The sequence below is a fragment of the Myiozetetes cayanensis genome, unplaced genomic scaffold, assembly GCF_022539395.1.
Source record: "Myiozetetes cayanensis isolate MyiCay16 unplaced genomic scaffold, myiCay2020 scf13, whole genome shotgun sequence".
NCBI lineage: Eukaryota > Metazoa > Chordata > Aves > Passeriformes > Tyrannidae > Myiozetetes > Myiozetetes cayanensis.
This window is the reverse complement of record NW_026086937.1, coordinates 23,036,982-23,063,953: the sequence shown is the minus strand read 5'-3', so window position 1 is coordinate 23,063,953 and position 26,972 is coordinate 23,036,982. Positions and strand designations below refer to the sequence as shown.

Sequence of the window (26,972 nt, the reverse complement as noted above, 5' to 3'; positions counted from 1 at the left end):
CAGGACACAGCGGCAAACCCGACCGCTCTGCAAGGGGCTTGACTCGCCAAGATGAAGGAAGGGCGGGCAGCCGGAGGGAAGCAGGGCGCTCCTGCCGGCCCCGGGAAGCAGATCCCAGGAGGATCGCCTCCCCAGGACGGCGTTCGGGGGGCGCGGGGTGTGGTGCGGACCCCGCCGGGCCCCGGCAGCGCCGCCCCTGCCGCTCCTCCCCCGGCCGGAGGCGGCGGGGCCGGGCACGTGTGCGGGCCCGGGCTCGGTGACTCATGAGGCGCCGGCCGCCCGCCGCGGGGAGGATGAGGGAGGGCGGCCCCGGGGGAGGGCAGCCCGCCGCGCCGCCGCCCTGCTCCGCGCCCTGCCCCCGGCTCCGGAGCGCGGAGCCGCCGCCGCACCAGGTGAGCGGGGCCGGGCCGAGCTGCGGGCCCGGGGCCGGGCGGCGCTTCCGGGCGGGGCGGGGGCGGCGGCGGAAGCGGGGCCGGGGCCGGCGCGGGGAGCCCGGGCCGCTGCTCCGCCCGCCGCGCCGGCGGCACCGTCAGCATGAGCCGCTGAGCCGGGCGGGCCGCGCCGGCAGGGCCCGCCGGCAGGCCCGGGTGAGTGCGGGGCGGGGCACGGCCCGCCTGCGGCTGCGGCAGGCCCGGGGGCGGCGGCTGGCGGGGAACAGGGGTGCCCCGCTCGGCGGCCCGGGGGCCGGCACCGAGCTCCGCCGGGGCCCGGGAGGGGCCCCGCTGCCCTTCCCCGGGACAGAGCCCGGCGGGGCTCCCCCCGCGTGTCCCCGGCGGGGCCCGGCCCCTCCGGCCGCGGGGCGAGCGGCGGGGCCGCGGCGCTCGGAGCGGCGGGCCGGGGCCGGGGGCTCGGCCGGGGCCGGGGCCGGGGCTGCCCGGACCGCCCCACGCCGAGGTGTCTCCGGCGGGCGGGACCGAGGGCCGCGGAGCGGGCGCAGCTCTCGGGCATGGCCGGAGCCGCTCCCCGCACGGCCTGGCCCGGAGCGGCCGCGCTGCGGGCCGCGGGAACACCGGGCTTGCATTCTTCTTGGGGGCGTTCTGGGATTCAGAACTTTGTTCTGCAGCTGAGAGCAAGTCGGTTTGTTAAGGCGTTGGTATAGTGGAAGAGAAAAACGCAGGGATGTTGTCTGTGTAAGATGGTTGTCTTGGAAAAATATGTGATTGTTTCTTTTAGAAAGAAGTGATTTCTATTGGTGATTTTTCGAGGCGGGGAATACATGCCCCAAAGCACAGCAGCAGCCGCAGGAGACGGGTGACAGAGATGGTGAACCGCGGGAGAGCAGGTTTAGGGAAGGGTTGTAACAAGGGAGAGAGGAATGGGAGTAATGAATAGTAACGGGAATAACTAACTGGGTTATGTTGTCTTTAGCATGACGGAAAAAGAGATCTAATGAAAAGACAACACATTCCAAAGTGACAAGGAAATGATTTGCATGATGAATAATTAACCGATGGCACTTGTTGCTGCTGGGGAAGTTAGGGGTGAGAGCCTGAGGACAGATTACAGACTCCTGCCAAGCTGGCTCTGTGTGGCACTGACCCTGGGCAGGCCTGCTGGCATCAAACAGTATTATGACAATGTAAAGTGGCTAAAAGAGGAAGAAATTAAAGGCTTGCCTCACCCCTGCCCCCCGGCTCACTGCAGTGGTGACAGGATTGCTGTATGTGGAAGCTGAGCTCCACGGTTGCACCATGTGCTTTTGGGACTGAAATTTTGTGAGGCCTCTGTCTCTCTGCTGTCCCCAGCTCATGCTGGATCAGGTGTAGACTGGAACATTGTAAAACAGAATTGGACTGCCCTGGGTTTAAAGGCCTGGATTTAAAAGCTCAGGGCTGCTGAGCTGGAAAACTGCTCCAGGCTTAGTTAAAGGCTGCTTAGTAAAAGGCTGTTTAAATGGAGAAGCAGTGGTGATGACTGAACAGTTCAAGTTTCAAGAGAAAATTTGGAAAACTTGTTGCTCTGTATGTTGTATGTCTGAATTAAAGGTAATTGTGGAGTCTGCCTGGTTTGTGTGACCCATAAAAGTTCAGGATAGTGCAGTTGTTATTTACTCAGGCTACTGAGGAAAGATATGCAGGAGCAGAATTCTTGTTCTGATACATGAGAGCGAAAGTGCCAGGGTGTGTTTATTGTCTCGTTTCCTTAAAGCCATCATTGGATTAAATTTCTTCTGAATGGCAGCAAAGGGCCGGGTCCAGGGATGCTTTGTGGTACTGTGGGGCACTTGAATCAGTGGATGAAATTGGGGCATTATGTGAGCGATCTCTGTAATTACTTCAGTCAGCAGCAGTGCCAAGGCTGCCCTGGGAACCCCCAGGCTGCAGCCGAGGGGATGTGCATGGTTTCCATCCCTCCCCTACCCAGCACCAGCCTTCCCCGGGCTGGGAACGTCCTGCCTTTGTGAATGCTGTTCATTTTCCCACCAAATCCTCCTCTGTGCTTGCTGTCTCCAGGAGTGTTGGGAAGCAGAGATGTGCCACATGCCAGACAAGCACGTGCTCCATGTTTTTTGGGCTGAAAGCTGTGCTGTAAACATGGGAAATGGCCAGTTTGGATGTATCCCACAGTTGCCTCCAGCCTGGTCCCTCCTGGGCAGGTGCCCAACAATCTCCACCCTCGGGGCAGGAGGTGTTAGAGGTTTAGATTGGGTGGATTAGCAAGGCAGTGGATAGTGTCTGTCTGTAGGAATATCAGTGAAGCAGTTTAATTAGTGGAAGCGGAGAATTTTAAATTAGAATTTCTCTGGTATATTATTATCTAATAGTGGGAGTAATCATAATTGGGAACAGTCTTTGCTGAAAGGGTTTTCTGTTGGCAGTCAGGCCAGGGAGTTGTTCTTTGGCTGCCTCGCTGTGGCCAGCGTGCAGAGGCCGGGGGTGTGGGGGAGGCTCCGTGAGGGGCACACGGCCCTCTGTGCTGTGCTGGGGGATGGGGGGGGCCACGTGAAAAATTCCAGGGTTCTGGCTGAGGTTACTACAGACTGGAAATGCTCTTGGTTCGTTTTGCTTTGGGAAGTTCAACAGTATAATCAGAAATGAATGAAGTTGCTTCAAGCCTTAAATGTAGACATTCCTTTTCGGTTTTGGAACAAGGTTGATTTTGTCCTGCATTGCTCCACCTCCTGAATTGTACTACTTTGTTGCTTTGCTAAGTCTCAGGTGCTGTTCATCATTTTCTGGTATTACTAGGTAATAATTACTGAGTTATCTATATTCTGCTTCCTATAGCCAGGCCAAGGATTGAATCAACTAACATTTTTAGACACTTCTGTGACAAATACCACAGATGGATAAGCATTTGAAAGTGACAGGTGCTGCAGTTGCTTTCTTTTAAAGCCTGTTTTGCATGGAGGTTTCTTGTTCTTGTCCAGTTTGTGTGTCTTGGGAGCACCGGGAATGCTGCCTTCCAAAATTTCATCAGCAGGGAAGATCCTGCTGAGGAGAATCTGTAATGCACTCACTGCAGTGTGTGTCTGAGGGGTCTGTGGAGGGCAGGTGTATGCTCCATTCTGTGGCCTTGGTGCAGTGGATGCCCAAACAGGGGATGATTCCAGCTCAGGAACCAGTGGATAATCCTTGCCTTAAAGCACATTTTCAGTGGGAATGCTGTAAGGTGATTTTGCTGTTAGCAAAGACCAGCTTGCTAAGGTGAAACTGCAGGAAATGTTCTGTTCCCTTTTGTTGTCATATTTTTATTATTTATGTCCACGCCGAGGATGACTTCTGCAACTATGAGTATTTATCAACAAATTCCTGCTACTACTCCTGTCCAGAAGGAGGGGAGAGGGGAGGATCTGAGAGGGTTGGATTGCTTCCCTGGGAACTCCTACACTTCAGTCTGCCCTGCTCCAGTGCCCAGTCCCATGCAGGGCAGAGGCTCCAGGGCTTTCCTTCCCCTGCATGAGTGGTGGTCTCTGTTTGTGTGCCTCAGGGATTAGAGCAGTTGCCTATGATTATTACTTTTTAATTTTGTTTTATTTACAATTATATACTGTAAACTTAGTTTCCCAAGTAAGGCAGCAAAGTAAACAATATTTCCTTCCTCCTGCCCCATGGTTATTTACCAAAAGGATAAACATGTGAATGTGTTTGATTGCTGCCCTCAGTTACATTTGGAACCGCTCTGTCATGAATATGTGCAATTGTCATTCCATTAGTGTCAATTAGCAAGGAAGGACAAGGGACCAGTAAAAGCACGTCACAGTTGTGATGAAACTTCAGTACATCCCAAGATAAGAAAATACCAAGTTAATTTGCAGAGGTGAGAGGTGAAGGCTTTGCATAAGTCATTTCATAGCGGGGTGTGGTTCCTGTCAGGATGCTGGAGCCCACTCTCCCTTCAGCAGTCTGTGCAGAGAGTGTGGGAATATCTTAGTGCTTTGCTCGAAGAATAAAGCCAGGGACAAATATTGGTTTCCCCTGATCTGTGCATTCGGAACCAGCAGTAAGTTCTGCTCTCTCTCTAAGCCAAATGCATGACCAGCATTAGCCCAGCCCAGGGCACAGGCTCAGCCCCCGGATCGGTCTGTCCTTCCGCAGCCCCACTACCTCCTGGAGCTGCTCTGATCCGAGCACTGCTGTAAAATGTGACTCCTGTGTGCTCGTGGGACCTTTGCTTTGGGCAAATAGGCCAAATATTTATTTTCACGGAAAAATATTTTTGGACATAAATATGCAGAAATATGGGTGGCAGAGTGGGGTGAATTTCAGCACAATAGAAAGCAATAAGTAATGGTTAAGTTAAAATATGTCCAGCCCTTTGGCATTTTGGGCAGTGAGTTCCCGCCCAGCGGCACGGTTAACCTGTCTGGGTCGGGTTCCATGTACCAGTCCTTCTGTGAGTGTACAGGTGGCAGTTCCACCGTCTGCAGAGTGCCCAGGTTCTCCTGTGGGACGCATATCTTGCTGGCTGCCCCCGGGGCAGGCTGCTCTTGTAAAAGGAATTTCTTTTGCCTTATGTAACTTGTCGGTAGCATTACATCCAGAGTCGGCTCTTGCAGAAGTGCGTCAGCCTCGCTTGCAGTGGCACAGAAAAAACTTACCAGAGCGTGCACTGAATTCCCCCCTTATCTCCTTATAGCACATTTTATGTATCTTGTAGTGAGATGTTTTGTTTCTACGGTTTCAGCCTTCGTGTTCCAGAAGATTAATAGACTTAGCAGCCCTGTTTGCTCAGCTTAGCGGCGATAACAATGTAATAAGTCATGAGACGGTCGCAGATCATCTGGCAAGGCAAAAAATGCCTTGGACTTGAACTTGGAGCAGGTATTATTTGCAGAGAAAAGTGAAACGTTGAAAGCGTTTTAAATAGCGTGTCCTGACTGGGGTGGCTGTGCACTCAGGTCTGCAGAGCCTGCACGGGAGGCGGCTGATGGCATCTGCATTCCCCCTCCGGATGGCGCGGGGAGCGAGGGCCGCGTTTGTACCCTACATGGCTGGTATTTAATGCAGCACGTACGGAGCCCTGGCTGAGCTCAGGCACAGGCTGGAGGAGCGGAGAGCAGTGCCGGGCCCCAGGCTCCCAGATCCTCCTGCAGCAGCTCCACACATTCCTGCTGTGCTGCTGGCTCTGCTGCGAGCGAGTCCAACTGCGAGCAGTGAGTAAGGACTTGGGAACCCAGGGCATTTTTGGGCTCTGGGCCCAATCCTGCTTCCAGAGCAGTTAATGGGAATTTTTTCCTTCTAAAAAAGGGAGAGATCAGAGCTGCCCAGCTCAGTCCTGCAAGGCCCTCGGGGCTCCTCTCTGGGTTGTGGGTAACCCCAGGCTCCCCTGTTGCAGTGGGTGGGGATGGACTGTGGGTGGGTGTCAAGCCCCCCGTGGGATGTGCCGGACAGGAGCGCTCCTGAGGCTGCTGTAGCTGTGGCATTGCAGTGACATTATCTGTGCTGCAGTGACACGACACTGGAGCAGATAAGCTTTGCCTGTGAATGTAAGTAAAGTGCCGCAGGAGCACGTGGAGTTTGCTGTGTTATTCGGGTCTGGATGTGCCCGAGGTCGGCAGCCTTTAGGCCCGGCGCTCCCCGGGCACCGTGCGGCAGCGTGCAGGCTGCGGAGCCGCTCCAGGCACATGTGTCAGGTTTTCCAAGCAGGTTGCCAAGCTGAAGGCAGCAGGCAGCAGGCCTAGATTGGCCATAGAAAGTGCGTGTCTGGGTGCGCAGGCGCCGGGAGCCGGTGCTCCAGCATCTGCCGAGCCTGCTGGACTCGGTGCCGGGCCACCCGCCCTTCCTCTTCCTCGCCGGTCCCCAGGGCTGCTGCTTGCCGGCTATTTTGGTGCTGCCTGTGCCGTCTGGCTTCCATGGGAGGAAGGTCCCATCAGCTGCACGTACTGATAAACACAGCGGGGATTTCTTGGGAGAAGTATACTCTCCATTTTTTCTTCTGTGAAAATCTGAATCTTGGAATACAATCCTAACAAAAATGTTTATTCCAGTGTTCGGAAGAGTTTATTAGTGCCTTTGGTTTTCAGTGAAGTCCATTATTCTTTATCCGTAATTTTATATGGGAATCCTTTTGTGCTCCATATGTAGGCACAACTTCAGTGGACTTTGAGCCTTCTTTCAAGCAGTAAAAAATCAAAGGTAGTGAGTCTGTGATCCTGATAATGTAATTATGTGTTTTGCAGCTTTTTGATGTGTAGCAGTTAAAAATGTTTTTCTGGGAATGCCGGCACTTGCTGCCGTGCTGGAGCTTTGCAGACTGCTGGGAAGGAAGTCCCTGGGCAGATATCTTATTTGCTGCTTATCAGCATTTTATTGAGCTCCTGTATTTATGTGCAAATATATTCCATAAATAAATCTTTAATGATGTGTTTTTTGTTGTGAAAAGTAGACGCAGCTCCATTCGATTCTTCTAATTAAATACAGCTAATGGTGGAACTGAAATACAAGAATTTGAACTTCTTTCACTTGTTTTTCTCCGTAACTGACAAAATTAATGCTTTGGGTTTGTTTGTTTTGTTTTCTACAACTTCTAAGCATTTTGTCTTTAATAACTGTTCTTTAAAAACTGCTTTTTCTTAACCCTTTTCAGAAGCTGTTTTCCAAAGATTCCATGTTTTTTTGTGTAAGAGTAGAGATTTAAACTTTCATAATTGGTGTTTTTCAATGGCTTTTAGAGAGAAGAGAGAAAATACAATGAAAACTGTGATCTTTTGAGCTTTCCCCAAAACTCCTTCACTGTGTATTCAATTTGGGTAGCTTGTATGGGTATGTTAGAGGAAGAGGGAACATGTTGAGGAGAACCCAAGTAGAGGATAGAGAGAAGTCTTCCATGTGAGAAATTCCATGGCTCAGTGTTAGGGCCCCACTGCCATCTCTGACACAATCAGTCCAGCTCAGAAGTCCCTTCCTAACCCACCCCTGTGTGTCTGGCAGCTCTCCTGGCTGAGATCTTGTGCAGCCAAACCTGTTCCAAACAGGGGTCATTAGTGGGTTGTTTCTCATGGTTGTTTTTAGCTATATAAATATCATGATTCAAGATGAACAAAGAACAATATACTAAAGCAAAATACTGATTAAAAATTGTCTCAAAGACATTTTCCACTTCTTTCCTAAAATAAAACATAGTCATGCAGTTTTTATTATTTTTATTACTTCTCTTTAATACCAGTGACTAATTTGGAGTTTTTCCTTAGTATCTGAAGACATATGTATTTATTTAGCTTGGGTGAGGTTGGTCACGATGTAGAATTAATCACATCAGTAAGTGTTTCTGTGCTGCTGAGCACTGTCTGTGTCTGGATATCTGTTAAGTCAAAGAAAGCAGTCTCCTAAACTGGATTAGTTTTACTGTGTATGGAAGAATCATTTTGCTTTTGTATTACTGCATGACAGTGATCTCAGATACCTCAGATGGTGGCAGAGCACAGAGAGTTAAAAACTCTCTGGGATTTAGGTTCTTATGTAACTAATGAAAAGAAATTATATAGATTTGTTGTATTTTCTGAGAAGTGGTACAAGTTTTTATCCTGAAAGGATATGATTGACAAAAAATTAAATGTAAGGCCAGAGTGTATCAAAAAATAGAAAATATCTGGGATCTGAGATTCACTGAGGAACAGACAGGGTGGATGGGAACGTGGCCTCTGTGTCCCCTGTCCCTCAGCAGACACCCAGTGGGTTCCAGCACTGTCCTTGCTCTGTGGTTCATGTTGTCAGTGACCAAGCTGGGCAGTGCTGTGCTCCCACTGAGCTGGCAGTGAGCTGGCACCCGCTCCGGGTGTCCCCAGCACAGCAGTGCTGCCACTGTGGGACGCTGGGGTGGCCTTGGAGTCCCCCCAGTGCTGCCTGGCCTTGCTGCAGAGCCAGGGGGCTGCTCTGCCACTTGCATTCCTTCAGTCCAGACTGTGCCAGTGACCCCGCTTTCCCTATTCCCACGAAATTTTCTGGTCCTTGGAGGGAAGCAAGTGATTGTCCCTGTGTGGCCACAGCTCACCATGGCCGAGCTGAGGTGCCCAGGCCGTCAGCTGCTGAGCTCTAACGGCTGCTGAAAGTGGAACTCGGTGTAACGAGTTCCTCCTCAGCTGCACTCACGTCCCTTTTTGGTTGCCCTCAAGTCAGATGCAAGGTGAAGCAGTCCAGCTAATTCCCACAGCTCTGCTGGGCCTGGCTGGACAGTGCCTGTTATGCAGCAGACAGTGGGTAGGAAGGTGCCCCCATGGAATGGTGCTGAGTACTTCCTCATCAGCCCCGTGTGTCCCTCTCTGTGTGACAGCACAGGGCCAGCAGAGGCCTCTCACTGGGAGTGAGCTCCAGCTTGGAGCAGGTGACACGAATGGCCCGTTCCCTTCCTGGTAATTAGCTCGGATTTAATCTCACCAAGTAATTTGATGTGTGCAGGGATGTGGTGGCTGCATTCAGACTCCTGACTCAAAATTATCCTCCCAGCAAAGCAATTGCCATGGTAATGGGCAAGAACTTTGAAATCTGGAGTTTGGTGTTGGGGGTGAATTTGGGAGGGAGGGTCCAGACAGGGATGAGCTTGTTGACTGGAGCAAGTGCTCCTAGTAACAAATCAATAATAATGTCAGTATTGCCCTGTGTATGCCCTGCTCCATCAGCAGCTCACTGCAGTGGTCTCTCAGGACTCCTTTTCCCCACTGCTCTATCCAGCCATTTCTGGGGAAGGAAAAGACACCTTTTGCCACCAAGGCCACGTGGCAGCTGCATTAGGAAGTGAAACCCCATTTATCTGATTGTGAAAAGTGGGAACCTGAGCAGTACCAAGGTGCCGGTGTGTTTTCCCTTCTGGGACGAGAGATGTTTAAGCATTGGGCCTGCAAGAAGCTGGGGGGGTGTCTGCTGCACCTCTCACCAGTGAGAGCTCCTCTGGGTCACTTCTCCTCCCTGAAACCATTGGCACAGCGGAATTTGCTGGCAGAAGGAAGCAGTTGCTTCCCTTGCTGAGTCATGGACATGGATTTTTTTTTTCTGTGGTGGAGGTTATCATGGACGATGCCAATAATCACGTTTTATATAAATGCATGCACACACGTACGGTTAGAAATCACCTGTCACTATGGCAGTGTTTCCAGCTGTGTGCAGTATCCTCTTTGCTGGTACAGGTACCTCCCAGCTTTGAACCTCTCCCGTGGGACTCACCCTCGGGCTTGCCACATGGCTGTTCTTGAGGAGAGCACCCGACTCCTGCTCCCACTGGGACAGGCCGGGAAATGAGGGTGAGGGTCACACACCTGCACGGTGCAGGAGGGAGGAGGGAAGGTTTCACAAGTCTGTGCTGCCCCGTTTGGGGGGCCTGATCTGGTCTGACCCCACTGCCAACTTGGGTCATCTCGCTGCTCTCCTGCCTCGCTTGGCTTGTGTACATTTGCAGTTAATCAAACAAAATGTGCAGGAGTCTGATTAATAAATAGCTTGTCGTTTTCGGAAGAGTGCCTAGTTGTTTTGTTAGGGCCTCTCAAATATCTTCGTATAGAAACAACATGTTTAAAATTACTATTAATTAGAACAAGCATGTAAGACTGATTTTAATAAAAGAGCTCCTGTTTTTTTTCTGTTCAGTTTGTTACTTCTTAGAATTTTAACTTGCATCACTAGATTACTGTTATTTTTAAAGATAAACAACTTCTTTTTAGACTTGCTTGGGAAATTTCACTTCTTTTAAGGTTGAAATTCCCCTATGCCAGGGTAATACAGAACTTCCCATTTCTACAATACATTATGTGGATGTTATCATAAAGGAATTACAGTGTGGGTATGTTTGTATTACCAGAAACAGTATTTGCAAGTTCGGTGGTGGGGATGGGTATGTGAATTCTTTGTAATACATAAATTTGATGGAAAATGGGTTAAAGGCAGAGTAATCCATCCCTCTTTTGTGCCCCTGGCTTGAAGTTGCAAGAGCAGAATAACAGCTCGTGCCACGTCCTTGTCCGAGACAGGCACTGGCCTGTCCCTGTTCTCGTTCATAAATACACGTCCAGCTAATGCTGTCAGGCTGTGAATGCTGCATGTCCCTCAAGTCCCAAACTTTGTAAGGGAAACTGATATATGGCCCAGGTTATTAAAAAGAGAAATCAACAGGCATATTTCTTGACTTTAAAGATTTTTAAAATTGCAGCAATAGTGGCTAATCTGTAACTGTCTGCTCCTTAAAGGAAAGAGGGTTTATGGAATTTGCAGTGTAACTTTCTGACTTGAAAATAGCATTACTGTAATCTAAAGTAAGAGAGGATTGGGCTGGGGGATTTGTATGTCAGTGCCAGTGGTTTGATTAGGGATGGAAATCTCGGAGCAGTACCTGATTTCTGCACGTGACTAGGGCACGTAGTGTACAATGTGTGGCCTCTTCTTCATTATTTATCCCGTTTGCGTGAACTGAGCGCACTTGGGTATGTTAAATTCAGATGGAATGTCACAGTTAGGTGCTTCTGCTAAAGCAGTTTCAGAAACTGAAATAGACTCAGGATAAAACCACATCTGATTGGGATGTGCCGGAGGAGCCACTGAAGTCAGTGGGAGGTTGCACCAGGCGAGTCTGTCAGAGCTAAAACAGTACAGAAAAAACCTTTAAAACACTAGTACTACTACTACTACTAGAACTATGTACATCATGCAAAATATCTGGGTCACAGAAGCAGTGTTGGCAGTTTTTTACAAATCCAGTGTGGGACTCAGTAATTCAGAGCTAACGTGTGCTTGTAGTTTTACCAGGCTCTGAGTCCCAAGCTGCTGGGCTGGGGAACTATGGAACCCATCTCAGGGTACAGTACCTGGGCAGTCCTGCTCCAGAGCTGGCTGCTCTCTGCTCTGCCTTTGCACTCCATTTGTTCCTGGTATACACGAAAGCACCAAATGCAGAGAGGGGTCCTTTGGCTTTTCTGTGCTGTCCTAAGGGAGCAGTGGGTGCAGCTCCTGTGGAGCTGCAGTACGAGACAACTGGGCTGTTCAGCTGTAGTTTACTAAAGAGGGATTTTTCTTTACCCCATCCTATACTGTTATGTGGCCAGGATGTTCATTAGCTCATTGTTTCAGCTTAATTTTGTGACAGCACTATAATTATATCCCTCAGTTGTGCTGAGGAGTAATTGCTGTATCTCTTCCAAATTTTATGTTGAGATATGTTATTGGTAAACTTCGAGTTTGGCAGAGGTGTTTTGAAAATACTATAAGGCAGTCAGTAATTTTGTGTTCCTTGATTTAAAAGACAGGCATTTGGCAATTTGAAGCTTTGGGACTGCCCCGTCAGTGTAAATAGAATATTGATTTTATTCCATTTCCTATCTCATTAGAGTCATTGTCATGAGGATGAATTCACGTTGTGTAATTATCTGTTCTTGCTGACAGTTCTCATGTCACTGAGACTGGTGTTTTCAGCTTCCACTTTCTCTGAGCATAAAAATAGCATTCTTTCCTGCCATCTTCTCCTTCAGTGTTGGGCTTTTTGCCTGCCCGGCTTTATACGTCTTTTTTCTGAGAGACGTGTGTGAGTTGAGATAGAGAAAACAGAGACGTCCAGCAAACCCAGTTACAGGAAGAGTGAAAACAATGGCTCTTTAAGAACAATTCCCAGTGCAGGGAGACACCTTATTTTTGTGTCAAAGACTGTAATGAGGAGGAAAACGTATCATTAACCTGGCTGTACAACATTTCTTTATAGCAATAATGGGAAGTAATAGGACTCTCTTCTGTGTTAGTTTTACTTTCTTGGGCATTTCCAGATAACCTTCCTATTGATTTGTGAGGCTGTTTCTTAATCATTTTCATTGACCCAGCTCAGCAGACAACTGAGTCATCTCTGTTACCCTCTTAAGGAATGACTTCTCGGTGTTACTTCTGTTTTTTTCTGAGAATCACTTTTAAAATTTGCTTTCAACATTTTTAGCCTCATTTTCCTTGTATTCCAAATAATCAGTAAAGGCAAGGCCATGCTTTGGCCAAACCAATGTTGCAACATTCCCAAAACAAGTAGCAAATCCTTCCAAATTTCAAAAGTTGAACTTCAAAACCTACCTGTGGATTAAGAAAAGCCTTTAGTACTGACTGGCCTACTAGGTGAGGTCTAGAAACTCTACTCCTAAATCAGTTTTAATGAAATAAAAAGTTCAGTTCAGTCCTTTTCCTGCCTGTCCCTACGGTTCTCCCCCTGGATTTGCTGCAGTCCTTCTCAGCTTATTAAAGAGTCCAAAGGAGACATCCCAGGTGTCACCTGGGTTTTGCAGACAGTATGTCCTGTAGCATTTGAGGCTTCTTGGGGACTCCTTAGTGGCTTGGGATATCCCAAGGGAGTTTCAAAGTGAGGGGAAATAGTTTATGGAGATAAAAAATTATAATTCTATACTAGCATCTTCCTTTATTTAGTGGAGATACTGAAGATAAATCTCTGCTCCACAGTCTGTCTTTATGTCTGCTCGAAGACTATTTTTAAAGCTGACATTTCTGGCTGTTTTCAGGTAGATAACAAATTCTGACAAAACACTTTTTCTTCAAGGAACTGTGCAGACAAATATACATTTAGTATTTCTTCACGTTCTGAAGATTTACCTTCGAGGCATTACAGCTCCTCGGAGTAATACTTTTCTTCTTGTGGCTGGCAGCCTGAAGGAGGAGGGGTGGAATTCAGCCTGGCTTAGTGCACTCACAGGTACATCCCTGACCTCAGCAGGAGCAGGACTTCTCCTGTGAGTATGTGTGAGCACAAAAGCTAGTTTTCATCTGTTCTCATTTTGTGTGCTGCCTTCATGCTCTCTTTCATTCCTCGTTAGGGGTGACTACTTGTGTAATGGGAGTGAAATTAAATATCTCGTTTGGAAAGCGTGGCCTTTAACTTGCATTGGCTTCTGCGTGTAAAATACATCAACTGCTGCTCTAACTCTTCTTGGTGTTTGGAAAAATCAATGCTTGTTGGTATGGATTGGGTACCAAAGTGATGAACAGGAAAAAACCCTGCTTAGAGCTGTTCCACAGCTTTGTTGTAGAGCTCTTCCTGCAGCAGCACCCTGTCCTGAGGGTCCCACAGGGAACAGACACTTGTCACAGAATAACACTCAGCAGTTGTTGTGCGGCGCAGGGTGATGGCGGGACGCGGATCCAGCTCTCGCCTGAGGAGGACGAGCTGCAGTGCACCTTGACTGGAGGCTCCCGAAAGCTCTGCTGTGCTGGCAGTCCTGCATGGGGCAGCTGGGATGCCCTGTGGGCCTGGTGGACCCACTGGCACATGGCCCTGGGCAGGGCAGCGTGTTCTGGGCTTTCAGATCTCTCGGTGCTAATCTGTCATGGCTGTGAGAGTGGCACTGGTGGGAGAGCCAAACTGGTGTGCCTGGGCTCTTGTTAGGGAACAAGTTTTCAAGACCTGAGTCTTCAATATCCCAAGCACTGAGGAGTAGTGACTAGTGGGACAGGATGACCCTGACTTGGGAGCTTTAGGCAGTTGAAGCAAATGAGTATCTGCGTTTACCATGAAGACAGTTGTTAACTTGTGCTTGTAAGTAATTATGCACAGTTGTTTGCCTCTTGCTAGCAGGGATTAAAAATGTGGCGTGATTACAAGTGTCCTGGCAAGGAACCCACGGTGCCTGTTGTAATCTCATTAGCTCTGTTAGGTGTGCTTTCCTTCCCCCGTGGTTGTTCTGATCACTTGGTCCCTGGAAAAAGACTCTTTGTAGCTTTTTCGTGTTGGTTTGCATCCGCGCAGACAGCATCGCTTCCCGGGCTGTGTTCGTGGTGACTGTGGCAGTGACCCGCTCTGGGGCTGGTGGGAAGTAGGAAGATGATGAAGCGGTGTCTTTTTAGAAGGATGTTGACGGGAACAACCTTTCCCCAAAGGCAGGCAGGAGGATGCTGTTGGGGACGCAGTCCCGTTGTTGGTGTTGTCCGTCAGCACGTCCCGGGCCGTGCCACCAGGGCCCCTCTGGGCTGCTCCTCGGAGATCCTCAGGCGGGGACAGCAGGCGCAGGTGACCGTTCTAGAGCTGTATTTGCAGGTGGCACCAGGCTTCTGTGGCGGAGCGGGGCATGTGAGCCTGGGCTCGGCGGAGCGCCGTCCTCCCGCCCGGCCCCGCGGGTTCTGCGGCGAGGCTGTTCATGGTGGAGCCGGGGCGGCGCGGTGCGGTGCCGGTGTCCGTGTGCGGTCAGCGGTGTGGCGGGTGTGCCGGGCCGGGCCGGGGCCGTTCCCGCGCCGCCCCCGCGTTCCGCACGCCGCGTCCCCCGGCGAGCCCCGGCGAGCCCCGGCGGACGGGCGGGCGGGCGGCGCCGGGCCCGAGGCGCTGCGAGGGCGGCGGGCGGGCGCGGCGGGCGGTGCTGTCCCTATCCCTGTCCCTCTACCCTGTGCCCTGTCCCTATCCCTGTGTCCTGTCCCTGTCCCCTCCCCTGTCCCTGCCCCGGCCCCGCCGGGCCGCGCGCGCGTCCCCCCCGCGGGCGCGCTCGGGGCAGCGCGGCCGGCGTCTGACAGGCGCGACCTTTCATAAGACGGCCCCCGCCATTGGCTGCCTGCCCGCGGTGTCGCTGCAAGGCCCGCCGCGATTGGCCGCGGGCGGAGCGGCCGCCGGCCCGCGCGGGGACGCGGCCCCGCCGCCGGGACTGCCCTGCGCGGGGCGCGGCTCGCGGGGCGCCCGCCGCCCCTAACGTGTCTGCTCTCTCCACAGGTTGGTACTAAGAAGTGCCTTTCCTGACGTCGCTGCTGCTTGGGACCGCTTCTAGAGCAGCCGCTGCTTTTGCCTTGCTTGCTGCCAGCTAGACTGCGACGACAGCGCTGCTCCGCTGCCAGCCCCGCGCCGCTGCGAGGAGGGTCCGGCGCTGCGCCCCCGCCGCCGCCGCACTGTGCACTAAAGTGTGCCCCGAAGGTCAGAGCGCTGACGCCCGACGGCCGCGGAGAGGACAAAAACCCCAGCCCAAAGCCGGTGTCGGTCGTTGCTCTAAACTGCTGCATCTGTCTATGCCAAACTAATCGATCCCGAGCGCACCGCAGAGCCCGCTGCCATCGCTGCCCGGACGCACCTGCCAGCCCGCCGGCCCGGGAGCCCTCGGGAGGCGCTGCCACAGCCGCCGCGGCCCCACGCCCGCTCTCAGGATGGGCTGCTGAGCGCGGGGCTCGTCCCGGCCACGCTCCCGCAGGCGCACCTGGCTGGCAGAGCCGGCCTGCCCGGCCCAGCAGCGGGCTCGCCCCCCGAACTCTGGTGACACAGCTCTTCCTCGGGATTGCAGCCACCCGGTTTTACACGTACTTATTTTAACGTAGGGAGCGGGGGAAAACTGTGCTCTGGAGGTGGCACTTTCATCATTTCCAGTTCATCAGTTCAGCTCCTCGTTTTTATTGGAAATTTTAACTACCTGTAAAATCTAAAGATGGCTGTTAGCGTCACGCCGATCCGGGACACAAAATGGCTAACGCTGGAAGTGTGTAGGGAGTTCCAAAGGGGGACTTGCTCGAGACCAGACACGGAATGTAAATTTGCACACCCATCGAAAAGCTGCCAAGTTGAGAACGGACGTGTAATCGCCTGCTTTGACTCATTGAAAGTGAGTAAATATTGCATTATATTCAAGGATATGTAGTTAATGAAAGAAGCAGTTGTAGCCAGAGGAGCCCTGCAGCCGAACTGGAGCGCGTGCTGGCTGCCAGCAGTGGGGTGTTCTGCTGCTTTTATTTTATTGATGCCTGTCGATTTGTTTTGCTCTTTTTCCTCAGGGGAAGGATAGGGGGAATGAAGGGAAAATACGCCTGGCAGGGCTCAAATCCTCTGGTATGGCTGCAGGATCTCATTCTTTGCCTCCAAATTATTCTCTGCCTGTAGCTGGAATAAAGGGCACTTCACGTAGAAACAGCAAAGTCACTGTAAGGATTCTTTGTTTTTAATAGCACAAACCACGTAAGCAATATGAGGATTTGTTTCCATCTCGTAACTACCAGCAGGTTGTTGGTGTCTCTGGACAGCTGATGGTGAACCTTAGAAGAGTGTTTTCCTCCCTGGGTTATTCGGGTGTCTGTGAGCACCCTGCATGCCGTTCTGTGGTTGGCACTGCTGTGGTTATCCCATCTTTTTCCTAAATGCACTTGCTTAAGGGAGGGACGGCGCTTAGCAGAAAGCAAGGGGCCTCTGGATGTGCAAGCAGGGCAAGAGCAGAGAGGGTTTGCAGGAGTGCTTATCCAGGCTAGGTACTGTAAATGTATGACTGTTGTTTCACTGTAGCTGTAGTTTCAGTGATGGGCATCAAATGTGTGGGTCCCTTTGCCTTCCCTTAGTTTTCCATGAATTAAATGGACTATGTAAAATACTCATCCCACAAACAAGTACCCAGTTAATTCAGTGGAGTCATGAAAAAATCAGAAGTTGGGAAGCAGAGATGTGTCTGTCAGCTTTGTCTCCAGTGTGATTTTCTGTTGCTGGGCCCAGCTCCCGGGGAGCGGAGCGAGTGCGTGGAGCTGGCTGCTGGCACAGACATGCTCGGGGAGGGAGTTGTAGCTGTAGCAGCTACTGCAGGTCGTGCACAGCCAGGCCCCGGCGCAGCCGGCAGGAAGTGGGTTATGGCGGGTTTGTGTCAATCCTGCAGCATCCCGAGCTTGAAAACGTGTCTTGTCTCAGATCGGGGTAAAGAATAAAGCTTTGCAGTGTTCTTGGGCCTGAAATACCCACGCTGTCACCCCCAGCCATGATTTAACTTGCAGATATTGAAGTGGTTTTGTTTCTGTGTTGTTGAAATCTGTTTTAAAGTTACGGTAATTAAAATGCATGCAGGGGTTTTAATTTTAAAATGTCAAAATAAGATGTTTTTATGCATTAGACAAGTGTGGGAGGTGGGAGCAGAGCCAGTGCTGGCGGGGAGTCCCAGCCCCGCGGTGTCACCTCAGTGCTGCCAGAACACAGGCCTGGCCTTGGAGCCTCCAGCCTGTCCCTGTGTGAGGGGCTGAGAGAGCCAGGATGGGTTTACTAGTGAAGCACCCGCAGTGTTCCCTGGTTCCCAGCACCGTGCTGTCTGGCTGCAGCGGCCTGACCCTGCTGGCCTTGCGCTTCTCAGGCCAGGATCCAGGCAGAAAGGTGGAAACCAGCCACCAGAGTGAACTGGACGTGAATCTCCTTTGCCATAGGAGGCATCACCCAGGTTTATTGCAAGCCAGCATCCCCTGCTCAGGCTTCTGACATTGTTGGAAGTGCCTTAAGATCTGAGTGCTGGATGGGGAGGCCGGCGGTGCTGGAGCCGGGCGGCAGCGTGGGCTGGTGTCTGTATGAGAGGGTTCCCCAGCCCCGATGGCATGGCTGGCCCTTCTGCTGCCATCAGCAGGGCTCTTCGCTTCCTTTTTTAATGCAGGAGCTAACGATGACCTTTGCCAAGTGCTGCAAGGTCCGTGGGTGATAACCGTAGTTAGCGTTACTGCAGATCCTCGAGGAGAGGAGCCCACTGCTGCACTGGGGAGTCAGTGCAGGCACCGAGCTGGGAGCTGGGAAAGAATCTGCTGTTTAAAAATACACTGCTGACCGGAGCTGTTTACTTGTGCTCCTGCTGAAAGGTTGGCCCGTGGCAGAGCTGCTGTGTGCTGGAGAGGCTCCCGGGGGATCGGGCGATCCCCTCGCTGCAGCCGGGGCGCGGGGCAGGGGAGCTGCTCCCGATGGGCCCCTGGCTGCCAGCGGTGCCCTGGGCTGGGCTGGGTAGTTAGGGAGCTGTACCGTGTACGAGAATACCTTGGGTAAACAGGAGAGAGAATATCTTCCTTCTGGGAATTCCCAGTGCCCATGGCTGAAGCCATTGCTCAGTGCTGGGTTTGTGTCAGCTCTGGGTCAGCTTTGGTGTGTGCTGGGCTGAACAGCGCTAGTCACTGTGTTACCTTGTCTGCAATATCCCAAACTTCAGATGTTCCATAAAAACAATTTAGGGAAATGCTTCATCAGCTCCGTCTGGACCCTGTAAGGTCAGTCAGTATTTAGCACAGAGAAAAAAAGATTTTTGATTAGGACGTTCAAAAGTAATTTTTAATTTTTAAATAATTCAATATGTAATATCCTTGCTCTTTACTAAAATAGCAGTACACTGAAAAATTGACATTAATGTTAAAGTACTTGATTTCTCATTAAGTGTATATAATGTTAGTATTAATTAAACAGCTATTCTTGCATTGTCTCTTGGATGTAAATGTATATTTAGCCACTGAATTTTATTTTTTACAAACTAAGAATGCATCTTGGCTGGGGACTGGAATGAGATGGCCTTTAAGGGCCCTTCCAACCCAAAGCAGTGTGTGATGCTGTGATCTGTCACCAGTATCACTCCCAAGGCCTGGTGCGAGTGTGCCTCAGGAGTAAGTGCTGTGTGAGAGCTGACGTCAGGCAGGTGTGAGCGCTGCAGAGCTGCAGCCCCTGGAGCAGGACTTCTCTGGAGCTGGAGATGACCCATGTGCTCTGCTATATTTAGAACATAAACAGGCACAGCAGATACTGGGAGGGGACCCTGTGCAGTGGCAGTGCCCTTCACCTCTGGCCTCGGCCCAGATGTCCTCTGTGGGCACGGAGAGGGGGATGGAGGGGACAGAGCGCATGGAGCGTGCGGCCACCGCAGCAGACACTGTGCTGTGCCCTGCCCTGCCCAGAGGAGGCAAAAATAGGTGCCAGAAATGGAACTTTAGGTTTGGGTAGGGCACTTTCTTTTCTTTTTTTATTATTTCTCCCCCTCCCTGTGAAATGAATGCACAAACTCTGCATAGGGCTGGAGAGGGGAGAGGGGTGTTGACCCCCGAGGTTCTGCCCCGCTCTGTGTGAGGAGCAGTGGCACTGCAGCCCTGGGCTCTGGACACTGTCACCTGTTGGGAAACACCTCTGGTGGGCATACCTGGCAGCTCCTTCTGCCCTGTGAGCGGGAACAAGCAGCCGTGGTGTGTGTTACTGGGAGCGTGGGGAGGAGGAGGCAGCCAGGCCTGTGGCTGTAACCTCGGAGGTGCTGCAGGAGGAGGTCAGGGCTGGGACAGCCCCAGCGGGATCTTGTCCTGCTGCCTAATTAGTGCTAATGAAACCTGCGAGGCTGGCCTAGAGGAGCGCACAAATCAAGATGAACTTGTGTGGGATAATCTGGCCCTTAGATATTAGGAGGATAATTTTAAACCGAGAATGATTATGTAGTGTATTCAAATTGTGCGCTGGAGCGGCTGAGTCAGCTCCAGCTCTGACTCTGCCTTGTTTAAATGCCGTAGGATTTTTTTCCTAAATTTGGATGCCTAAAAGCCTGTTAGACTGTCTACAGCAAAAATAAACACTCGAGTTCCTAAATCAGGAAGCCGGTTTTCAACTGAAATTTGATTTTTAGTGTAATTTTGAAACATTTTCTTAAATTTTTTTTTTTTTTTGCTTGGAAAAATAAGCCTAAGTAGAACTCATTTTGAAATTACGTTAGCCTCGTCAGATGTTCCGATAGATGAGTCATCTGCGTTTCCTGAAAGCTGAGATAAAGATGTCTGAACAATGGGGAGATAGATGTCAAATGCAAATCTTGTTGTGGGAGGCTGCAGATGCAGAGGACCCCTGTCAGTGCGGGGCTGCCCTGCTCCTCTGCCCCTGTGCTGGGGAGTGGGACACAGGGCTCAGCCTGGCCTTGCAGCTGCCGGGCTGTGCTCAGCAGTCTCCACCTGGGCTTTCTGTGGGGTGGGAGCTGTTGTGGCCCAAAACCTGCTGGCTCTTCAGTGGACGTGGTGAACACGAGTCATACGCCTGCCTTTGGAGCGAGCATTCACCACGGGCTCTGCAGCTTCCAGATCGATTTTGGGTCTCGAGTTATGCTCCTGCTAAGGCAGCTCCTTCATGCGTAAGCTGGGTGTCCCAATGAAGTGCAAACGTTTTTTCCTACTCTCCCTTCAACAGGTGAAAAGTCTTGAACTTTCACATTTCTCTGCTTCTGGAAGCTGGGAGTGCCAGTCTCTTCACTGATGATGTCTGAGCTTGAAGCTGTGGTGCTTTGTTTTTAAGATCCAGTGCTTGTTATGATAGTATTTTGTCTTTAGGTGTAGAAGTATTTATTTCTTGAAATGAAACTCCTGAATTCTGTAAATGTGGCTACCACCTTTTACCAAGAAGCCTTAAAAATATATAAATGAATTATTGTTGAAATTGGTGAGCACCTTATTTCTTCTACCTCTGAGATGTAATTGTTAATTGTTTAAGTCTCTCTACTTCATCATTGCTTCAAAAACTATTAATTTTTTGACCTGCTGTTCCCCTTTGTGTGACACTTACATAAGGGTGTAGAATAGAACCTTATTTCTTTTAAAATGAGGAAAAGAAAATCCCAGTAAGTGTATCTCACTAGTAATGTGACCGTGGCAGATCGTGGCTCTGATTCTTCTTTAATTAAGGCAGAAGGAAAAACCCAGAACACTTGAGCAGGTGACTCTGGGGTAGTTTTACCTGTGTGGGATCTGGCGAGGCAGGGACAGGATCCTGGGCGCAGAGGTGAGCTGAGGCTCGGGCTGGGAGGCAGATGGACACATGGCTGATTCCGAGGAAGCTCGTAAAGCAGTAACCCTTGGCAAAAAATGAAAACATAAACAATGTTCAAATTCCTAAGGTCTGATTTGCCATTTTTCTCCTCTCCAGCCTGTATGTTTGCCAACAGGCTGAGCTCCAGAAGAGGAAGCGAAGGGAAAGTGGCAAATATGTAGGGAAAATGGGGCAATTGTTGGGCTGAGTGGCAAATAGTCCATTAACAAACCAAACAATCCAAAGCGCGTGTGTTCCTCTCTGAGAAGATAAATGGTGTTTTGAAGTCTTATCAGATCCTTGGACAAAAGAGTTACGGCTCATTTTACAGCTGCAGCTCTGCCTCGGCAGGAAGAAATTAAATAAAAATTAAAACATTGCTCCGCAGCATTTGCACTAATTTTTTAGAGGCTGTGTGTAATAGAAACCAGCATGGGCTTCTGTTACAGTCTGGAACTCTGCTGGGCATAGTCAGAATCAGTAAAATTCTGAACTAGTTTGCAAGGGAAATGTAAAAAGGCATAAAATAAGGTAACCTCATGTCTAGAACATTCAGTCATTTACCCCAAGTCTTAACTGTGTGGTCAGGAGCAGCCTGTGAGGCCTCTCTCCTTCCCAGGATGACCCCAAGTCTCTGTTTTTCCAAATACAGATGCCTTGTTGCCAAGGCTCACAGAAATTTGTTGGAAGCAACAAATTACACTGAAGACCAAATGATCACATCTGGTTTTTGACTTTGGAAATGTGCTGGTGTTTCTTCGTTGGGACGGCAGGGCCTCGTTAGCTCAGCCGGCTGTCATTTAGGAACTGCTGCCGCTGGTGCTGCTTGGGAGTCTGTGCTTCCCACCAGGAGCAGCTGCTGTGTCGGAGCGTGCCCGAATGCCTGAGAGGGAGCCTCTTCTCCAGGGCACTGGCTAAAGCCAAGGCGAGTCCTCAGCCCTCCTGTCAATTCACTGAGGTCCAGACAACCCTGGTAAGAGAGAGAACCGCCATCATTTTGGGGCTGGTCAGTAACTGGCACCTCCTCAATCCTCTCTGTTTGCTTGTGCTTCCTTTTGTTCCTTTTTGCCTGAGCTCATGCTGGGGGTCCAGCTGGGGGTCCAGCCTGTTTCTCCATCCAGGGCTGCACTCAAAGCAGCACTCAAATCAGAAATAACGAGCTGCTTTTATCCTGATCCAGAGTTCTGTCTTGTCCCTCATTTCATGGTGCCACTAGGAGGATTACTGCTGTTGAAATGAGATTTAAGTCAACACTGAATTGTCAGGTCCTGAAATACAGGATTATGCAAGTAAGAAAACTGTCTTAGGGTTCATGTTTGAGTTTATTGAGATACTTATGACTTATCCTCTTCATTAGGGAACATCAGAGGATTTAACTGATGCAGAACATGTGTTGAGGTAGTTGAAAGCAACTGCAATGTTTTGATCAAATAGAGGAAAATACATCTGATGAAGTGGTTTTTCAAAGAAGAGGAATAAATCCAGCATAGTGATGCTGGAGGACTTTACCCTGGCATTGGCAAACCGCTTCCTCAGACTGCATTTTTGTTATACCACACTCACTGCATAAACTTCCCAAATCCTTGGAGAACCTGAGAAGTCCTCTGGCCTCCCAGCAGTGGGATGGTGGGTGTGTTGGTGCTGCTCCGACAGGAGGGTGCCGATACTGCCATGTTTGCTGGAGCAGGAGAGGGGCAGGGGCCGGCTGGGGGAGTGGGTTTGGATCCAGCTTCATCTCAGAGCACTTCAAGTCCCGTCAAGTTCCTGGAAAGACACTCTTCGACTCCAGATTTCTCTGGACCGTTCCTAACTTGGCGAAATGCTACAGAGTTAGCAAAAAGAGAGACAGTGCTGCTTGAAGAGAGGAGCAGTTCTGGGAGCAAGCAAAGCTCAATACTTTTTACTGGTGTGATTTCAGTGAATTTACGTGGGATAACTCCAGGCTTAAATAGAGACATAAATAGTTGTGAGATTGAGATTTAAATTTGAAAAAGAGGAATGACAAAGTGTGGCAATTGTCCTTCATGTATGTGCACAGTGCTCATGCTGCTGTGCTGGCTGCATGGGAGAGCACGTGTCCACGTGCAGTGGCAGTCTGTGGCTGGGGCAGGTCATGGGGTCACTGGTATCTCTGGGGAGCAGGGTCATTTGTCTGGGGACACGCTCAAAAACCCTGCAGCCCAGGAGCAGCCAGCAAACCCCAGGTAGCTGCAGGTGTAGTTTGTAACCACGACTTCACAGGAGTAAAGCTCATTGTTTTCTGCTCTTGTTAAATTGTCTCCTGGCCATGGATGGAGTTGCTGTCCAAGGGAAGTACCCACCTGCTGAAATTCGGGAACATCAGGAGCCCTGTGGCATTTGAGCCCCTAGCAATGTTAATGCTCCTTCAATATCCAGCTTTTCCAGTGTTGTTTTTGCTTTCCCTGTCCTTTCTGTAGGTGTTTCAAAAACATTCTCAATGTTGAAAGCGGAAACACAAGCTGATCATAAACATCACCAGGGGTAAGATTGCTTTACGTGTGCTGGAGAGGAACCTGTGGAATAACCATTTGTGGAAGCATGCAAGCGAGCAGGCAGAGTCCCAGGGTGAGTGTGAACAGTGGTCACACTCTGGGATCACAGACTGATAATGCCAGAAGGGAATTTCTTTATCCTGACAGGATTCAGTCTAAAGCCCTGTGCAGTGCCAGTGCTGGTCTTTGATACTGGGCGAGGGGGAGGTTGCACATTTTCTATTTGAGAGCATCTTTCCAGCCTTGGCTAGCCCAGGGAGAGGTTTTCATTCCTCAGGAGCCTGGCAGGTTTTTAGGTGTGCAGGAGCCAGCACAGCGGTGTCAGGAACACTGTTTTGCTTCGTTTATTCTGTTGTATGGGAACAAGAGTGTGCACATTTAACTGAAGTCTTTGGAAAAGAACAGACAGAATGAAATGTTTTCTGGGGCCTTGGGGCTCCTCATAAACCGACATTGCTGAAGCAAATACTGGGAGGAAGAAAAGCATACAGCTGGTCGGTGTCTTTGAGCAGAATTTGGCTGTCAGTGTGCAGCAGCTCGGAGCACGTTGTGCCACAGAGACAGGGAGAGCTGGAGCAGGATGGGCTGCTGGCTCTGCTGTCCCTTCCCATTTCTTACAGTGGAATCAGCGTTTAGAGCCAGCTGTAGATGGGAAATTGTGCCTGGAATTCAGCTTTCTGGTGGTAGGGCGTGTTCAGAAGATCATCTGCATCGACATCCCCTTGCTTGTCTGTGCAGTGGTAAAATCTTCCCTGCCGTGAGCTGAGTCAGGGGATAGCTGGGGTGTCTGCAGTGACTGTAACCAAATACAAATGCAGGTGAGCTGGAGAGCCCCTGGCTGGGCGCACTGAAGGGTTAAGGAGTTCACACTCACTAGACACACCTCAGAGGAAACAGAAGAGTCAGGTCTTTGTATCCCTTTCCCTTGGTATTTACTCTAGTTGTTGCCTGGACACTGCAGCTGCACCTCACGTCTGTGGAGCACAGTGAGATGCTTCCCTTGCACAGGGCATGCAGGTGATGGATGGATGGATGGATGGATGGATATGGCAGCTTTAATTCCAGGTTAAGTACCTTACAATGCAAAGTTCTTGTTGACAGTGAGGAACAGGGAATTTTTTCATAGCAAAAAACTCCATTTGTGATTTAAATATTTCCTGGTGATGGTCGGGGTTTGTGGTGGTGTTGGTTGGTCCGGGGAGCCCCTCACCAGGCCAGGCATTTGTTGCACAGAAGTGACTGTTTGTGGGGTGGCAGCTGGCAAACTAGACCTGCAGTACAGTGTGAACTCACTGCAGCCAGGACTGGGCAGTTTGGTCTCCTCCTGTGGCTGGGACTGAACAGGAGGAAGTGAGGGATTTTTAGAATAGTAACACCATGCATTGTTGGTTAAAACTGGCTTTTTGGGAAATGGTTATAAACTTTTGAGAGCAGGAGTTAAAGGAGTCTCCAGACCTCAAAGTCAACTCAGGTTTTTGTAGCAATATAAGTAAAACTACTGCTCTCACCTGCCAAGGGCTGGAATACACAGGGCAGTGTTGGTGCTGAGAGGAGACAGGTTTGCAAGGAAGCTCACTGAACTCTTTGGGAAAAATAACCTAAAGGCACAGAAAATGTGTGAATGTTGGTGAGAAATTAACTTTTCTGCATGCGATTGTTAAATAAGCAACAAGTCAACTCAAATGTGTGTTAAATAGAAGGAGATTGATGGGCTAAGCAAGGACCCTTTTCCAGAGGTCCTGGAGAGGCACCCAAAGATAGCAGAAAGGTCCCAAGGGAGGTACCCATGGGTGAGAGGCACGTTTAGAGCACACACAGATGGAGATAGCAGAGGAAGGTGAGAAAAGAAAGTAGCCAGAGGGAAAGAGGTGGTGATGATCACTGGAGTTCCTCAGCACACCGAAGTAAAATGTGTAAGGAGGTGATTAAGTCTCTAACTAGAAGAGAAGGCAGGAGAGAGGAAGAAATTAAAGGGAGAGACAGAGAAGAGACAAAAGGCACGAGGTTGAAGAGGTCAGATGCTGTTACGCCACGTGGGAAGATGGCACAGGAGGGAGGGCTGTGTTTGAACAGTGGGAGCAGGTGGGAGCTTGGGGAAGCAAATTAAAGCCCAGGAGAAGGGAGAACCCATAGCTCAGGCGGTGCCCTGGGGATGCAGCATGCAGACAGGCTCCAGGTTCCTCCTCAGGGAAAGGTGTTTGTTCCCAGTTTCTGCCAGCTCTTTGCAATAGGTTTTTGCACCTAGCTCCAAGTGTGGCTACTGATGTGATTAAATATATCTGAAAACTAACATTTGTTGATGGATTTATTTTGTTTTACTATGGAGGAAAGCACAAATAGTTTTGCCTTGTTGGAATCCTTTAGCATTTGGCTTCATTAAGTCAGGCACTGAAAATTGGGAGAGTGTGTTGCTTGCTCCTGGCTTTCTGTGTCACACAGAGGTTTTGAAGTCAGGCTGGTTTTCACATTGTTTTTGCCCTTGCTCTCTCTTTGGCTTTGGTTGACAGTGCAGAAGAGACCAAGGGAGCCCCTGAAGAGCATGTGGGAGAGAGGCAGGGGAAGGGCTCCTGTTCTCTTGAACGAGAGCTGGGCTTTGGGGTAAGGAGAGAGTTTTGTTCCCTCCAAAGACATGAGGGAAATGCAAAGTGATTTCATTTTGACTTCTCTTTATGTTCTCTGTTATTAACCATATTGGTTTGAAAAATAGCTGACCTCAGTATTAATCTATTTTACTTCACATGGCAGTTTTTAAAAATTAAACTCTATGATGTAAATTATGTAAATGATGTCAGAATGACTTTCTGGGTTTCACACTTTATCTGCCGCTGATTCCAGCAGGGCTCTGGAGCTGGAACATCCCTTCTCAGTCTGACTTTCCTCTGTGGGAATGTTCTGATTAAGCTGTGGTTGGCTGGGGGGCTTCCCTTGGTGTCTGGAGTACAGCCGTGGGTCAGTTGCTCAGCACTACCCGTAGTTGTTACATTCTTTTCTCTCTGTTCTGTTTAAATGACAAATAATTAAGTGTTATTGAGTGACTGCTCAAATTCTGTTTTGATCACCTGACAAATTACTCGGTTCAGCTTCTGCTCCTTAGTGTTGTGTAAAAGCTGTCTGAGCCCTGGGAGCCTTGGAAGGCAGGGATTCCCAGTGGGGATGGGGCTTTGGAAGGCAGGGATTCCCAGTGGGGATGGGGGTTTGGAAGGCAGGGATTCCCAGTGGGGATGGGGGTTTGGAAGGCAGGGATTCCCAGTGGGGATGGGGCTGTGCAAGGCAGGGATTCCCAGTGGGGATGGGGCTGTGCAAGGCAGGGATTCCCAGTGGGGATGGGGCTGTGCAAGGCAGGGATTCCCAGTGGGGATGGGGCTGTGCAAGGCAGGGATTCCCAGTGGCTGTGGTGCTGGCTGTCGGGAGCAGCGCATCTCCAGCTGCCCTGAAACGCCTTGCTGGGGCTCTGAGGGCTTGGCCATAGCGAGCAAAGCTCTCACCTTTAACTTGTTTCTTTGTAGGGAGGTTGTGGGGTAGAAAAGTTCTCATTTGCTATTGTGCTAC

General features: G+C 50.3%; 1 protein-coding gene across 8 annotated transcripts in view; it reads left to right on the top strand.

Moving 5' to 3' along the window:
* The first annotated feature begins 285 nt into the window (after nt 1-285).
* The window catches only part of MBNL1 (muscleblind like splicing regulator 1), a 67,012-nt gene continuing 40,325 nt past the window's right edge, over nt 286-26,972 (top strand). For 2 of the 8 annotated variants that reach the window (XM_050307782.1, XM_050307778.1), the window contains exon 1: nt 15,110-15,973. In XM_050307782.1, the coding sequence (XP_050163739.1) occupies nt 15,800-15,973 (174 nt within the window). In that variant the 5' untranslated portion in view covers nt 15,110-15,799. Of the gene's footprint in view, nt 393-466; nt 588-15,099; nt 15,974-26,972 lie in introns of those variants that run through there. The other 6 variants (XM_050307776.1, XM_050307775.1, XM_050307783.1 and 3 more) reach the window with 6 other exon arrangements.